The 14,522-nt window shown below is 52.6% G+C and overlaps 2 protein-coding genes across 4 annotated transcripts in view; one reads left to right on the top strand and one right to left on the bottom strand.

Moving 5' to 3' along the window:
• The window catches only part of GPR143 (G protein-coupled receptor 143), a 41,813-nt gene extending 36,137 nt beyond the window's left edge, over positions 1 to 5,676 (top strand). The window contains exon 7 of the mRNA XM_032592038.1: positions 5,147 to 5,676. Coding sequence (XP_032447929.1) covers positions 5,147 to 5,241 — 95 coding nt within the window. The 3' untranslated portion in view covers positions 5,242 to 5,676. The remainder of the gene's footprint in view (positions 1 to 5,146) is intronic.
• Positions 5,677 to 8,263: 2,587 nt separating this feature from the next.
• Positions 8,264 to 14,522, bottom strand: part of TBL1X (transducin beta like 1 X-linked) — a 236,089-nt gene continuing 229,830 nt past the window's right edge. For all 3 annotated transcript variants that reach the window (XM_030305258.1, XM_030305257.1, XM_030305260.1), the window contains 2 exons: positions 12,675 to 12,776; positions 8,264 to 11,729 (listed from right to left, as the gene is read on the bottom strand). In XM_030305258.1, the coding sequence (XP_030161118.1) occupies positions 11,703 to 11,729; positions 12,675 to 12,776 (129 nt within the window). In that variant the 3' untranslated portion in view covers positions 8,264 to 11,702. The remainder of the gene's footprint in view (positions 11,730 to 12,674; positions 12,777 to 14,522) is intronic.

The following is a 14,522-nucleotide window of genomic DNA, read 5'->3' as shown; positions in this document are numbered from 1 at the left end:
GGCTTGGGCCATGATCTCACCGTCTGGGGGCTCAAGCCCCACGTCAGGCTCTGCACTGACTGTGCGGAGCCTCCTTGGGATTCTCTCTGTCCCTTCCCCAGTTGCACGCCCACGGGAGCGCACGCGCTCTCGCTCTCTCAAAATAAGTAAAAGAAGTTTTCTTTTTTTATAGTCAGAGGCTTAACCAACTGAGCCACCCAGGCACCCACCCTCCCCCTCCCCCCCGCAATGCCATTTCTTAATGAAAATCGTTTCTTTCCAGTAATCCCTTGTCTTACGCACAGTGCCCTGTCTCCCCTTCTGTCCCACAGCTCTCTTCTCGCTCCATTTCTTGTCATTCTTGCACTGCTTGGCCTCCCACGGTTCTTCGTTGATTCGCGCGACTCCCCTTTTCTCACACGGGTCTTGCTCTCCCATAACGCTTTGTCTTTTCACACTTTATTGTTCTCACCCAGAGTTTGCTGTTTTGTTTTTGGTTGTTGATTTAATACTTTTATTATTTTTAAATTCCAATATAGTTACAGTGTCAGTTTAAGGTGTACAGCATAGCAATCCAGCAATTCTGTACCTCAGTGCTCATCACCAGAAGTGTCCTCTTAATCTCCTTCACCTGTCACCCCTCCCCCGACCCACCTCCCCTCTGGTTCCGTCAGTTCTCTATATTTAAGAGTCTGATGTTTTTGTTTTTTCTCCCCGTTTGTTTTGTTTTTTAAATTCTATGATGAGTGAAATCATATGGTATTTTTTCTGACTTTTTCCACTTAGCGTTATACCGTCTAGCTCCATCCATTTTGTTACAAATGGCAAGATTTCATTCTTTTAATGAAATTAAATATTTTACCTTATGTATATACCATCCCTTTATTCATCTGTTGATGGATACTTGAGTCGCTTCCCTAATTTAGTCATTGCAAATAATGCTGCAATAAACATCGAGTGCATCTTTGAAAATTCGTGGTGTTTAACTTTGTGTTTTTCGGTATGGAGTTTCCTCAAAAGTTAAAAAGAGAACTACCTTATGATCCATCAATCACACTACTAGGTATTTACTCAAAGAATACAAAAATACTAACTCAAAGGGATATACGCACCCTGATGTTTATTGCAGTATTGTCTACAATAGCCACGTTATGGGAACAGCCCAAGTGTCCACTGAAACTTTGCCATTTGCAACATCAAACACGGAGCTAGAGAAGTATTATGCTGAGCGAAAGAAATGAGTCAGAGAAAAACCAATTCCAAAAAAAGCAGGGGGTGGGGTGCCAACCAGGAAACAGGGTCTTAACCATAGAGCACAAACGGATGGTCACCAGAGGGGAGGTGATGGGTGGGTGGGTAAAATACGTGATGGGGATTAAAGAGTGCACCTGTTGTGAGGAGTACGGAGTGTTGTATGGACGTGTTGAATCACGATATCGTACACCCGAAACTAGTATTATAGTTATGTTAACTAACTGGAATTTAAATAAAAACTTTAAAAAATATCAGTGGACAACCAAAAAAAAAAAAAAAAAAACAACCAAAAACATACTGCCCGTCTACCTTGCAATTCATCATCCCCCAAGATTGTTCTTTCCCACTATTTCCTGTCTCTGCCATAATACATTTCTTCTACAGTTTCCCTCGTTCTTCCCAATACCCTTTCTCTCATAACCGTTTGTTGTTCCCACAGTTCCCCTTTCACTGCCCTGCTCTCGTCTTTCGCACGGTGCCCTATTTTTCTCACCATTCCCTTTTTCCCACAATGCCTGTCTTTCCCACAATTCCCCTTTCTCTATAATCCCTTTGTTCACGTAATTGTTTTTTTAAGAGAGAGAGAGAGAGAGAGTGCGAATGGGGGGAGGGGCAGAGGGAGGAGAGAGAGAATCCTAAGCAGGCTCCACACTCAGCAAGGAGCCTAATGCAGGAGTCGATCCCACGACCCTGGCTGGGATCGTGACCTGAACCAAAACCAAGAGTCAGACGCTCAACCGACTGAGCCACCCAGGCGCCCCTCTCGTAATTCTATTTCTGTCCCACAATTCGACTTCCTTTCCCATAATTCCTTGTCTCACTCACATTCCCTGGCCTCCTGCAATTCCTTCTCTCCCGCGATTCTTTTCCATAATCCCTTTTGTCCTACAATGCCTTGTCTGTCCCACAGTTCTCCGTATTCTCCATAGCCTAGTTCTCTCCCAGTTCTCTTTCCCACAGTGTCCCCACTTTCTTCCACAGTTCTGGGTTCTTCCTGGTCTCTCACAAGTCTGTTTTCTTCTACAGTGCTGTTTTCTTCCACATCCTGTCTCTTGTAAAATTTTGTTTCTGCTAAATACTCTGTTCTTCCCCATAATTCCTTCTCACAATTGCCTGTTTCCCACAATTCTGTTTCTCCCCCAATTCTCTCTCCCTTAATTTCTTATCGTCCCTGACAACTCCGTCTCTCCCCAGGTCCCACCTCTCCCCCAGAGTTCCTCATTGTCTCCAGAATTCCCGTTCTTTCCCATAGTTCTGTTCCCTCCTGTATTCCCTTGTGTCATCCACAGTTCTCGCTCCCACAGTTCCTTGTCTTACCCTTGGTTCCCTGTTGTCACTTGCTCTTCTCCTGAATGTAACACCAGGTGGCCCTGTGGACGGCACTTGCTAGGGAAGTGTGGAAGAGAGTGTGCCCGGGGCTCTGACTCTTGTGCTCCCTGGATCCAACTCAACACTTCAAGGAGATCCAGGCCCTGGTGCCCTGTGTTCTCTATGGCTCATGGGTGCCCACTGATGGGGCTTTCTGATCGAGGGCTGCGGGCTTTCAGGGTATCCGGGAGCAACAGGTGAGGTGCCTTCCCGAGTCTCAGGTCTCCATGGGGCTCCGACGTTCCCAAGCACCTGTCTGGGGCTTGCAAGGGTCATTCGAGAGTCACTAGGAAGGGGGCTGGCCCTTGGGCGCCACGAGCTTGTGGGCATCTGCCTTTCCTGCAGGGACACTCGTCAGGTACTTGCCCTTTGCACCAATGGAATTCGTCCCAATCCCCCAATAGCCTCATCGGATTATCTTCTCAGAGACTTGCTCACTCGGCCAGCGTGTTCTCTCTGGAGACCTTCATGAGCAGAAGAGAGGATCCATGGAGGTCTAGGCCTGCTGGACCCACCGAAGTCCGCGCAGGCAGGGCTGGACTCGGGGGCCGTGGCTTCAGCAGCACTGGCATCTGAGAAAGTTGTCGTGGTACAAATGGATTTCCTCTGCGGGGCCTCTGGGGGAGGATGAAAGAACCCGGAACTCTGAAGAAGCCACAGGATCAAGCCCCAAAGTGTGAGGTCACGGGGAAACGTCTAAAGCCCGGACCTTGATCACAAGCCACCGTGCGATATTCCCCTGCAGTCTCTGTAAGGACCGCAGAAGTCACACGGACGAGTTCCCATGAGCTCAGGGTGTCCTCATAAACAGCGGGTGACCCTGTGAAAATGCGGTCTTTTTGAAGTGCCACCAGCTTCTCCGGCAGGAATGCGGTGCTGGAAGTGTCTCTTCCCAGCTGTGCCTGGTTTCCTGGAACCGCAGGCTCACTGCTGCAAGCAGCGGGTCTCCCACCATCCTTGCCGGCACCCCAGACTCTCCTCAGGGTCCGCCTGCGGCCTCCATGGCCGGCGTGGGTCCTCCCACTGCCCGCTAAATTCACCTCTCTTCATGGGGCTCATCGAACTTGGTCTGACTTACCCAGACCCGTGTTCTCCCAGATTTCCTGTTCGCCCGGCACCGGGAGGAGGGTCGGAGTGCGGTGGGGGGAGGGCACTGCAGCACCGTGCTGGGTTTTTCTCGGTCACGTCGGCATGTCCTCCCGTAACCCAGGCCTTCCGAGGCGTTTCCGCAGACAGCTCTCCTGTTGCCTTGTCTTTTCCAGAGAACGCTAATGTTCTTTTCTTCCTTACGCGTTCCCCACAGCTGTACACGTGTCTCTTTTTTAAGTTGTGCTGGTTCCCGCCGTTCTTCTTACTCATCAGTCCCAATTCCGCGGGACACTGGTGCTGCACCCTGCTGATGGCACGGCACTTGCTGCCCTGTGCTTATCCGTTCAGTACTTGTGTATTGAGCACATTCCATGTGCCAGGTGCTGTTTCAGGCACTACCACGGTGAGTACGACAGATCCCTCATCTAACGGGACTTTCCACTGTAGCAGCAGAGACAGAATGAAAAATACAAACGATTATATCATCTTTCGGGTAGTGAAATACCATGGAGAAAAACAGAGCCATACGGGGCAGCGGAGTGATTTCAGGTCGGGTGTCCTGGATTTCTCCCTGAGGATGAGGTTCTCCCAGGGCCATTTGAATTAAGATCTGAGTGAAGTGTAGAAGGGAGCCATGAGAAAATCTGAAAAAGAGCTTTACAGGCAGAAGAGATTGTGCAAAGGCCCTGTGGCAGGACTGAGTTGGGAGCGTGAGAGAGGCCAGTGTGCCTGAGCGTTGGGAGGGAACAGAGAGGGACGTGAGTGGAGACTACACTGACCGGCAAGGCCCACTGGTGGAGGCAGTTTGGGATTTGGAGGTTTTTGTGAAGGTTACTCACTTGCCCCACGCGCAGTTGAGAAGGCCACCCTTCTTTCTGTCTTCATCTCAACTGCCCACATCCAACCTGGAACCTGGCATGTAGGAGGCACGCCTGGCTACTTGCAGAATGAAAAAAGAGTTCTGAGGTCTGTTGCAAAGGACGCCCCCAGGTTCTGAAGGAAGGTGTGTTACCAGAACGATTGAACACATCTTCAAGATTCCTCTTCTGGGAGGAATAATTCTGCTGTCCTTCACCCGCCTTTTCTTCCTGGAACCACGTGGCAGCAAGCATGAAAAGACCACTTGGAGGTGTTTTCGTGTGACAGAGGCTGGCGGTCTCCTCCGTGTGGGCCCCGTGGGGCCCTGGTGACCTTTGCACCCCACCCCCCACCCCCGTGGCAGCTGTCCCGATGGTCACCCAAGCGCGCCGTGATCCCGTGCTCCCCGGTCCGACAGCACAGGGCCCCGAAGCCCCCGTGTCGGCCCACAGTTGGTTTCCGTTTGGTCTGTGGCATCCATGCGGTTCTGCTGAGACGCACACGTGGCTGCCCAGGGCAGACGCTTGGGAAAAGGGGCAGAAAATGGCCTCGAGGTCCTGCATCAGTTGCTGACAAGAGACCCTCTTCTCCTCCCCAGGTTCCGACGCCAGCACGGTTGAAATCCATGTCACAAGCGGGTCCCGCAACGAAAATGAGGTGGAATCTGTTCCCGAACCCCAGGGAGACCTCTGAGAGGGACGTGACAGGGGTCCGGTCCCCACATCCTCAGGTTCTGCGTTTCTCACTCTTTAGAACTGCATTCTCCCCACAAACCTTCCTGTCCTCACCGTGTTGTAACGGTTCCTTCCCGAGGAGTAGCCGTGGTAAGAGACGCGATCCGTGAGCACGAGCTTGGGAACAGAGAGAGCATTCCTTCCAGACCAGACATAGCAGCTGCTCTCCCCTCTTCTGAGGTTGCCTATAATGTAAATGCCAGACCCAGGTCCTTAGAAAAGTGAATAAAGTCGTTGTAACTGAGCTCCAGGCCTGGCTCACATGCTGTCTGAACAACATCTCTAGCAAATGCTCTTGAGCAAGGTCTTGATGACGTAGCCCCTGGTCCCCATGTTGTGCTGAGCAGTGACCTGGTCTAAGGACTCCTTGGCCCTGACTGACACCATTTCCCAGGTTAGAATCTTTGCATCAGTTGAAATATAGGTCTATCCAGGTGGGTCTATAGGTATATATTTGAAGTTTTTAAATGTATTTATGGGCAAAATATTGTCGCATGCATTGGAGTTACAGGCCACATGGGAAGATCCATAGAAAAAGCAAGGCGGTGTTTTCCCGGGACACCACAGACCGCCCGGCCACGGGACACCTCCCTTCTGGTCAAGGACGCCCTTTTGCTCTAGAAAAGCCGTCCAGGAAGCTTCTGGACTTGTACTCTTAGAGAGTCGCCTGGCTGCAGCAGCATTCGGGGCACACCTGCACTGTGGCCACGGTGCCCTGGGCATGCGCATTCCTGAGGATGGGCCCAAGCTACGTCACTCCCCGCCCTTGATCCAAAGTGTCAGGGGCGTGCGAAGGAAGCTTAGCTTTTCGGAGCGGTATGTGCCTTCTTTATCTGCCTCCACATGGACTCTTCAGTCCCCAGCAGCACCAGAAGCCCCTCTTCTGCTTGAGGAACCCCCTCAACAGCATGAGGCCAGCCCTCCCCCCCACCTCCACCTGTAGGCACGGGTACTAGCTTTCACACCTCCCTGGCCGAGCCAGTCTAGTTAGCAGCTAGCGCCCGAGGGAAAGGGCCGCAGAGAAGCAGGTCTGGAGAGGGGCCGAGGGGCCACTCCGGTGTCGTGTCCACACGTGGGCAGTGCCCGGGGCTGTGTCTGTGTGCACCTCCCTTGCATGGGCCTGGTCCTCCAGGATCCCTCAGAGGGCCCGGTATCCTCGTTTGTTCTTTTTGCCTTACACCAGTGAGTCAGGTTCAGAGACTTGCAAGGAAGAACCCTTTCTGATCTGATGATCCAATGACAGCTCCTCCGAGATGGGGTGGCCAAGTCCCCAGCTGGTGCAGCGGTTATGCCCGAGGGAGTTGGGGGGGGGACTGAAAGCCAGAAGATGCATGAATATCCCCTCACGCCTACTTGCCGGGCAGCGAGTGGGCCCGTGCGGTGGAGAACTTGCAAATGAACATCACCGACGGGCACCGAGTCCATCTAGTGAAGAGAAGGGACAACGGAGCAAACCCGGGGATAAGCCAGAAAATGACGGGCCGCTCGGTTGTAAGCAGTCTCCCTGTCAGGCTGGTTGCTGCGGGGGCATCTGATTACCGTTTTGTAGATGGTGGGTGCGAAAGCAATGATCCAGTGGAGAGAAAGCAACACTGATGGGAGAGAAGTTTTCAAAAAGGTGAGGAGACCGGGCCCCAGCAGTCTGGGCTGGGACACGACAGACGGGTGGCCGGGAGTGTAGTTTGGGTGGAAAAGAGGAGGCTGTGCCCATCAGGTAGCTTTCATAGGATTTCGGTTTATCGGCCGGTCGGCTTATCACAGCACGAAAACTCTCGTGAGGACTCCACTCGCTCCCCGGTCCCAAAATGCCCTCGTGCTCCTTTCCCACCGTGCAGTTTGAGGACGTACCCCACCCGGCTGCTTTCCTGTGGTTTCTCCCGTGACGCGTGCTCAAGGAACACTGCTCCCAGTCAGAGCCCCTGTCCTCCGAGCGTGGACGCCGTGCATGGGTCCTCACGCTCCCCCCATGGTGCCCCACACCCTGTCCATCCCCTTGCACGGCTTACCTTGTCATGGAGGAGACAAGATGTGGACGATGAAAAGTTCTCTGCTGAGTGACTGGAAGCTTGAGAGGCCCCAAATTACGTAAGTTTCCTTTATAGTAGGAAGAATCCCCCTGAGAGCTATAGGTGACCCAGCATTGTTGCTGAAGCCACCAAAGCCACACATCACATGTGCCTTTATCCTGGGGACTCCCATCTTTCCAGGACCTTCCTACGGCTTGAGTGTGCTTCACCCCATTTCCCGAAACGTGGGAACATGCTTGGTCAACTTGGCAGGTGTTAGAAAAGGCAGCAGGCTGAGCCCCCAGACAACACGGGGACCGCAGCCCTCCGCTTTGTTGTAGCGCAGGGTCGGGCTGGACTTGGAGGGAACGATACCATGACCTTGTCTGTGACTCCTACGGCAAAAGTACCCGTACAGCACTCCCTGCCTCTCCTCGTCAACTGCCCCCTCCCTAATCCTGGGACAGCAGTGCCCAGTCATTATGTAGCCCCCCCGACCCCCCACCAATTGGTTAAAGGGACAGGAAGCACCTGCCAGATGTGCTACATTCGAGACACTGGTAGACGTCTGAAGGGTAGCCTGTGTCCTAAACTCACCCGTGTCCTAGGACTCGGGTTCTCCAAGTTAAAGCTAATCCTTGAACGCAAAGCCCCAGCAAAGCAAGCTGCTGATAGGAGAACACTCACTTGCTTTGAGTTTTGACCACAACCAGCCTGGAAGAAAGTAATGAAGAAACACACGAACACACGCTTCGTTTATACAACACGTTACGGTAACTGGGGGCCGCCGCTCCTCCCACATCGTGCTGTTCCGTTCCCTTGGCCCTACTTCAGCCCAGCAATCCTGCCAAGAGGCCCTCAAGTTACGGTCTTCCTGAGCAAATGCACAGTTTGCTCTTCATTCATCCATGTCCCCGCGGGCCCAACCAAGAGTTAACCGAGTGAGACCCAAGAAAGCACAGCCACCAAGTTCTCTAATATCAAAATAGAGCAATTTATTCAAGACACTGAGTATGATCTGTTGATTTTCTCTTGAAACAAATGAGCTACGACACACAAAGTGATTCTTCTTCTCAGAGAGCGTGAAGGTGAGTGGGGGTGGAGGACGACGAAACGAGGGGTGATGTGAACGGAACCGAATCTAGAAAATGCAGACAGAGGACCACATCTGGCTGTACATCTGACACAGACAATAAAAACTGCAGAAGCCAGAATTCAAAACTTCAGTGAGTGGCGGAAGGAACATTTCTGCATTTGACAAGAAACAGGATAAAAGAAAGAAAAAACAAGATGGAACAGAAGGTTAAAAAATAGAGTAAAGTAACAAGGAATAAAGCAGACCCTTACATTTGACAAAGTGCACTTCACTGGGCTCCGTGATCTAGTTTTAGAAAGACAAGACGGAGGTCAAGTCCCGGGTGTCGTGTGGGGTCAGAGGGTTTAGACCCTGTGGTGCAGCACATGCTCTTGGTCACTTCAGACCCCAGGACACGCTCTTGGTCATTTCAAGCCCGAGCGAAGATTCCAGGAAGGATGACTGTGTTACTCTGCTTTCAGAATCAAGGTTCAATTTGGTCACTAAGACTTCAGCGTTTACCCACCATTGTTTAAGAGCCGTAAACAATGGCAAACAGGAACTTCCCACGAGGGCCACCCCTCGGTGAAGGGGAACCTCCCGGCTTGCTGGAAGTCGCCGACGTGAGAGGCTCAGCGGACAGCTGTCGTGCCGAGGGTGGGGGTGGGCCGGAGGCCTGCCCTGCGTGCTCAGGCTCCGTCCCTCTTCAGGCCCGGGTGCTCCTCTCCTGCGGCTGCTGGGGGTGGGGGGGAGGCAGGGTTGGGGACCATCTGCCTCTGTCACCCCAGCTCCATTCTGTGCCTTGCAGCCCGTGGCTCCCAGCTGATCATTCCCACGTGATTCAGACTTATGAATCACGAGGCTAAAGCCCACAGCTCCACAGGACCCCGGCCACTGACGTCCACGGGAAGCTTATCCAGTGAACCCGACAGGACATCCCACCATGACCGCCCGACGTCGACTGGCTTGTAAGACACGAGCCACATGCTGACCGTGGCCCAACCCTCAACAACTTCTCTGCAGAGGTGACATTTTTACTTGGGGTAGGGGTCAAGACGGTGTTGGTCTGGATCCCCAGCAAACAGCGTCCCAAACCTAATGACTTCTTAGGGCAGGCGGTCGTCGTCTGCGACCTTCAAAAACGGGAATGTGACGCCACAGAACTCGGACCTTCCGGGCTAAACACTTAGGGAACGCAGCCTGAATCAGATACCCAGCTTGTACACAGAGCCCTTTTTGGTCTTCTACAGACGGGGCTTGCATAACTCGGGTATCCAAGCGGAGGGCAATGAACGATCTAGAAGGAAGAACACACCCTGGCTGTTGCCGCCGGTCCCCGCACATTCCACGTTCTGCGGGAGGCCGCTGTCCTGCCGGCTGGATTTTGGCTTCACGGACGGACGCCACCCTCCAAACGACACCCTGTCTCACTGCTGGGAAGCGCACCCAGCCGAAGCCTGCCCCCGACCGGCACCCCTGCCCCCGGGCCTGACCAGCTTCCTCGCCCCTTCGTATGCCCACTGGGAAACAGAGGAGAGAAGAGGCCCAATCTTTCGCTCCTTCCCCGATGCTAATGTAAAAAACAGGTCAGTGTCGGCTTAGGACGAGAGTACAAAGGGCACCTGATCCAATGAAAGGAAACTCCTCTAGGAACACAAAGCCATGTTTAATTTTTTAAAAACAGTAAAAAGATTCATTATTTAAAAAAAAAAATCTTTCTCCTGGTCTCTTGTGAGAGAAAGAAATGATGAAGACGGCAGAAATTATTAGTGATGTTCTACCTACGTAATTCACCTTCAGGACTGAGAGTCTCCCTTTCCCGTTCGTTTCTGTCACTATCACACCGGGTGAGATCCCGGAGGCTTTTAGGTGAGCTGTGCAAGGACCGGTCAACCGCTCTCGGTGAAGCGACCGTGGGTACTCAGAGCGCCGTGAACGAGAGGTCGCTAACAGGTGACAGGGAGCCCGGCTGTCAGTGTGGATGGCTTCTTCAATTCCATTTGGTTTGGGAAATGCTTCCTGGGGTCAGAGGGCTCTGTTCTTGACTCCTCTCGTGCCGGCTACGAGGGTGAACACCCCCGAAACGATGCGACACTCTTCTTTGAACCAAAAAGCGCCGGGATTTGCGTCTCTCGCTGCAGAAGCATCCCCCCGCCGACCCCCAGGACCCACCCAGACTTTTCCACCCAGATTCCTAACCGCCTTTCACGATGCTGCAGGGAACGGAAAGGCCACCTCAGACCCTGCCTGTGTCCTCCTAAGATTTGCTTAAAATATGAATCACACAAAGCTCTCTGTGTCTGATGGCCATTTTAGGATTTTAAAATTGTTTTAACATAAAAATATTTTTTTTTCCAAAAATACTCCGGGCTCTTTCTCTTATAAGTATTTTTTTTTCTCCTGTAAAAAGTCCCCGTGCCCTGCCTTCTTACATAAAGCACTTATTATGCGCCGAAAGTGCCCTTGAGACCGAAGATCCGAAGCAACTATGAGAAAGGGACAGCGAGTGAGCGAGGGGCGGTGAGGGAGAGGGAGGAAGGGCGGAGGGGAGGACGAAGGGATGGGAAAGCCGACCGTCAGAGATTCTGGCATGGTGTCCACGAGGCTGCGTCTACGGAAGGTGTAGTCAAATCAACACCACACCGCACGAAGGAGAGGTGGAGGGGGCACACAGTGGGAAGGAAGCAACAAACCAAAACCAGTTTCCATCTCAGACCGAAGGCCCCCGGACGACAGGATTCCAGCCAATAGAAAAACCACCGGACAAAGAAGATTCTAGAAAATAGAAAGTGTTGGGATTACAAAGTTGCGCATTTCATCGGTACAAACTGGTCTTTGAACATCCTTTGTGAGAGCAAGTGCAGTGTCCAAATTGTTAGGGGGAAAAAACGAACCCACCACGTGGAGGAGAGTCCCCTCCCCCACTTTTGGTTTTATCACAGCATTTTTCTTTTTTCTTTTCTTTTTTCTTTTTTGGCACAGCTTTTTTTCTTTTTTCTCCTCTTCGTCTTTTCTCCTCTCAACTATCAGAGCCTGTTCTGGATGGAAAGCAAACCGTGCCCCGCCTAGCCGGTGGCTCCATGCTTCCCAGGCTGAATGTTCTGGGTGGAAACCATTCCTTCCCCCTTTGATATGACTGTGTATGTTTCTGGTTTAAACTTCTTGATGAAGATTATGAGAAAGTAGAGACTCCTGTGGCCAGGATGAACTGATTTCCAAGTACACTCTAATGCAAGTCAAGTTCGTACAGTTTTGGAGCGGAAAGAACGGTGTCTGAGCATTGCTGCTTCACACATTCACTGCTGGTCCGTTAGAATTCTCTTCTAGAATAGTTTCTGTTTACTTTCGGAGATCTAAAACACACACCTGGAAGGAAACAGAAGGTGCCTCTTATCTTCACAGATGACAGCAAGATGCCTTTTGAGCCCCTGGACCAACTCCGGCCCGCCACCCATGTTCTGTAAATAAAGTTTTATTGGCAGCTTTAATAAAAGGCTAGTGTGTGAGCATGTGACCCAGCAACGCCAAGCAAACAGCACTACGTGGAAGCTCCAGGTCGAGGACAATGCCAGGAACCAGTGGGGGAGGGGTGGGCTACGTGATGGAGAGGACGACTCCAGCCCGAGCACGCAGACGATGGGAACATTTGCGGCCCTCACTGACAGTCACCGAGCCAGCCCCACTGCTGCCCCCCGCCTTGGGGCTCATGGCAAGCCCAAGTGCGGGAACGAACCAAGAGGCTAGACATCTCACGGGAGCAGAATAAGACCAGGAGGTCATGCCTTTATCACAAGAGGTCAGGGTCACAAACATGGAACTAAGCTAGGAGCAAGTTTCTCAGCCTCGGCACCAGTGACACCCAGAGCCAGATCTTTCCCCGCTCCGGGGGCCATTCTGCGCATTGTGGGAGGACTGGCGGCCTCCCTGCCCTCCACGCACCAGATGCCAGTAGCGCCCCTGTCAAAGTAGTGACAGCCCAGAGTGCCTCCTGACATTGTGACAGGGCAGGGTCACCCCTGTGGCATCCTCACGGGGCAGAATATCCCTAAGAAAATGCTGGCTAGAATGACAACCTGGAAGGGAGGAAGAGGTGGCCATTCACAGATGGTGCCAACCCAGGGGGTCAGCCCAGAAGTTTCCTTCACCAGAAGCACGTCTGTTCAGCGCCTGCGTGCAAAGCGGTCAGAGACCAGGGCCCGTCACACCCCCTGCAGCTGCACTCGGGTATCCGCTGCCCGAAGTTTCGTCTTTGTGCCCCGCCCCGCCCCTCCCCTCCCCGCCCCTCCCCGGCAAACCACAGGTGCTGCTTACAGAGCCATCGGACACGCTGGCACCCACTTTGTCCCCTCGGGCATTCCAGCACACCTCGAAGATGCCGCCAGTGCCTCGGTAGCTGTGGACAAGACTTCCACTCTGCAAAGCAAAGCAGTCATCACTTACGATGCAAAAGGACACTCGAAACACGGACGCGGTAGCCGGGGCGCCTGGGCGGCTCTGTCGGTTAAGCGTCCGATTCCTGGTTTTGGCTCAAGTCATGATCTCGAGGTCGTGAGATGCGGCTCTGCGCTAGGCAGGGAGCCTGCTTGAGATGTTCTCTCTCTCTCTCTCTCTCTCTCTCTCTCACCCTTTGCCTCTCCCTAACTCACGCACCCCCCTCGATCTCACGCTCTCAAAGCAATTACACATGAAACAAAACATGGATGTGGTGCAATGGGCACTCCTGTGGACGTTATCCTGCAATGTCATCACAGATACATCATCTCAGGTATTTTTGACACCTAGAAATGAAAACGACTTGCAATAAGGTCTCCAGCGGCTGTAGACACAGGCCTCTCAGACTTCCTACGAGATGGGAACAGGGGAAGGAGCAAGCCAACAACGTCACGTACGTTTTTTTTTACAGTCACACAGTACCCTCTCTGAGGATTAAAGTGAGCTTTCAAATGTCTCAAAGAGGGGCGCCAGGGTGGCTCTGTCTGTCCAGTGTCGGACTCTTGGCTTTGGCTCAGGTCATGATCTCATGGTTCATGGGTTTGAGCCCCGGGTCAGGTTCCACATGGACGGTGCAGAGCCTGCTTGGGATTCTCTCTCTCCTTCTCTGTCTCACAAATAAACAAACGTTAACAAAATAATAACACAACAAATAAAACGTCTCAAAGAGGGGGCACCTGGCTGGCCTGGTTGAGCTTGTGACTCTTGATCGTGGATGGGGTTGTAAGTTCGAGCCCCACATTGAGTGGAGAGTTTACTTAAAGTCTTTAAAAACATAAATAAGGGGTGCCTGGATGGCTCATCGGTTAAGTATCTGACTTTGGCTCAGGTCACGGTCTCATGTTCACAAGTTCGAGCCCCGCGTCGGGCTCTGTGCCGACAGCTCGGAGCCTGGACCCTGCTTCCGGTTCTGTGTCTCCCTCTCTCTCTACCCCTCCCCCGCTCGCTCTCTATCTCTCAAAAATAAATAAAAATGTTTTAAAAAAAGCAAATAAAATGTCTCTGAGTTTTGTGATTTCTAAAACGGGGGTGACAGGGTTTGACGACTTTTTGACAGCAGGCAGCACTTAATGAATGAGGTCATGTTGCAGACCCGCCCATCACGATTTCTAGTGTTTCACTGAAAGCCTCTGTCACGTTGTTCCTGGCGTGGGGCTGGGGGGTTTCTGGGAGGCCTGTCTGGGGCCGCGCAACTCGCCTTGGTGTCAGGCTGCCTGCACGCAGGGCCCACCATCGCCTCTCCTTCTGCGAGAGAACTGGTTTATATACGGTACTCCCCGGGGAGCCTGAGGTCTCCGCGGACGCCCGCACCCCCATGCCAGTGAACTTGGCTCACTACCCCCTTTCCCTGCCACAAGAGGCCATGGGCTGGAGAATGCAAATCCATCTGAAGGTCAACCCAGCCAAAGGGGATCAAGAAGGTGGGTCAGATTAAAAGCACAGAAGCGGGGCACGTAATCCACCCTGAGATCCAACAAAACGGGTCACGGGCTGTTTTCAACACCTCCTACCGTAACAACATTTGTCTTCCGTCAGGAGAGCCGAGAGCTGACTGCCCGATACAATACTCTGTATTGGGGGTGCCTGGTGGCTCAGGTAAGTGTCTGACTCCCGATTGTGGCTCAGGTCACGATCGCAGGGCTTGGGAGTGCGAGCCTCACCTCGGGC

The sequence above is a fragment of the Lynx canadensis genome, chromosome X, assembly GCF_007474595.2.
Source record: "Lynx canadensis isolate LIC74 chromosome X, mLynCan4.pri.v2, whole genome shotgun sequence".
Classification (NCBI taxonomy): Eukaryota; Metazoa; Chordata; class Mammalia; order Carnivora; family Felidae; genus Lynx; species Lynx canadensis.
This window is presented reverse-complemented; position numbering and strand designations above follow the sequence as displayed.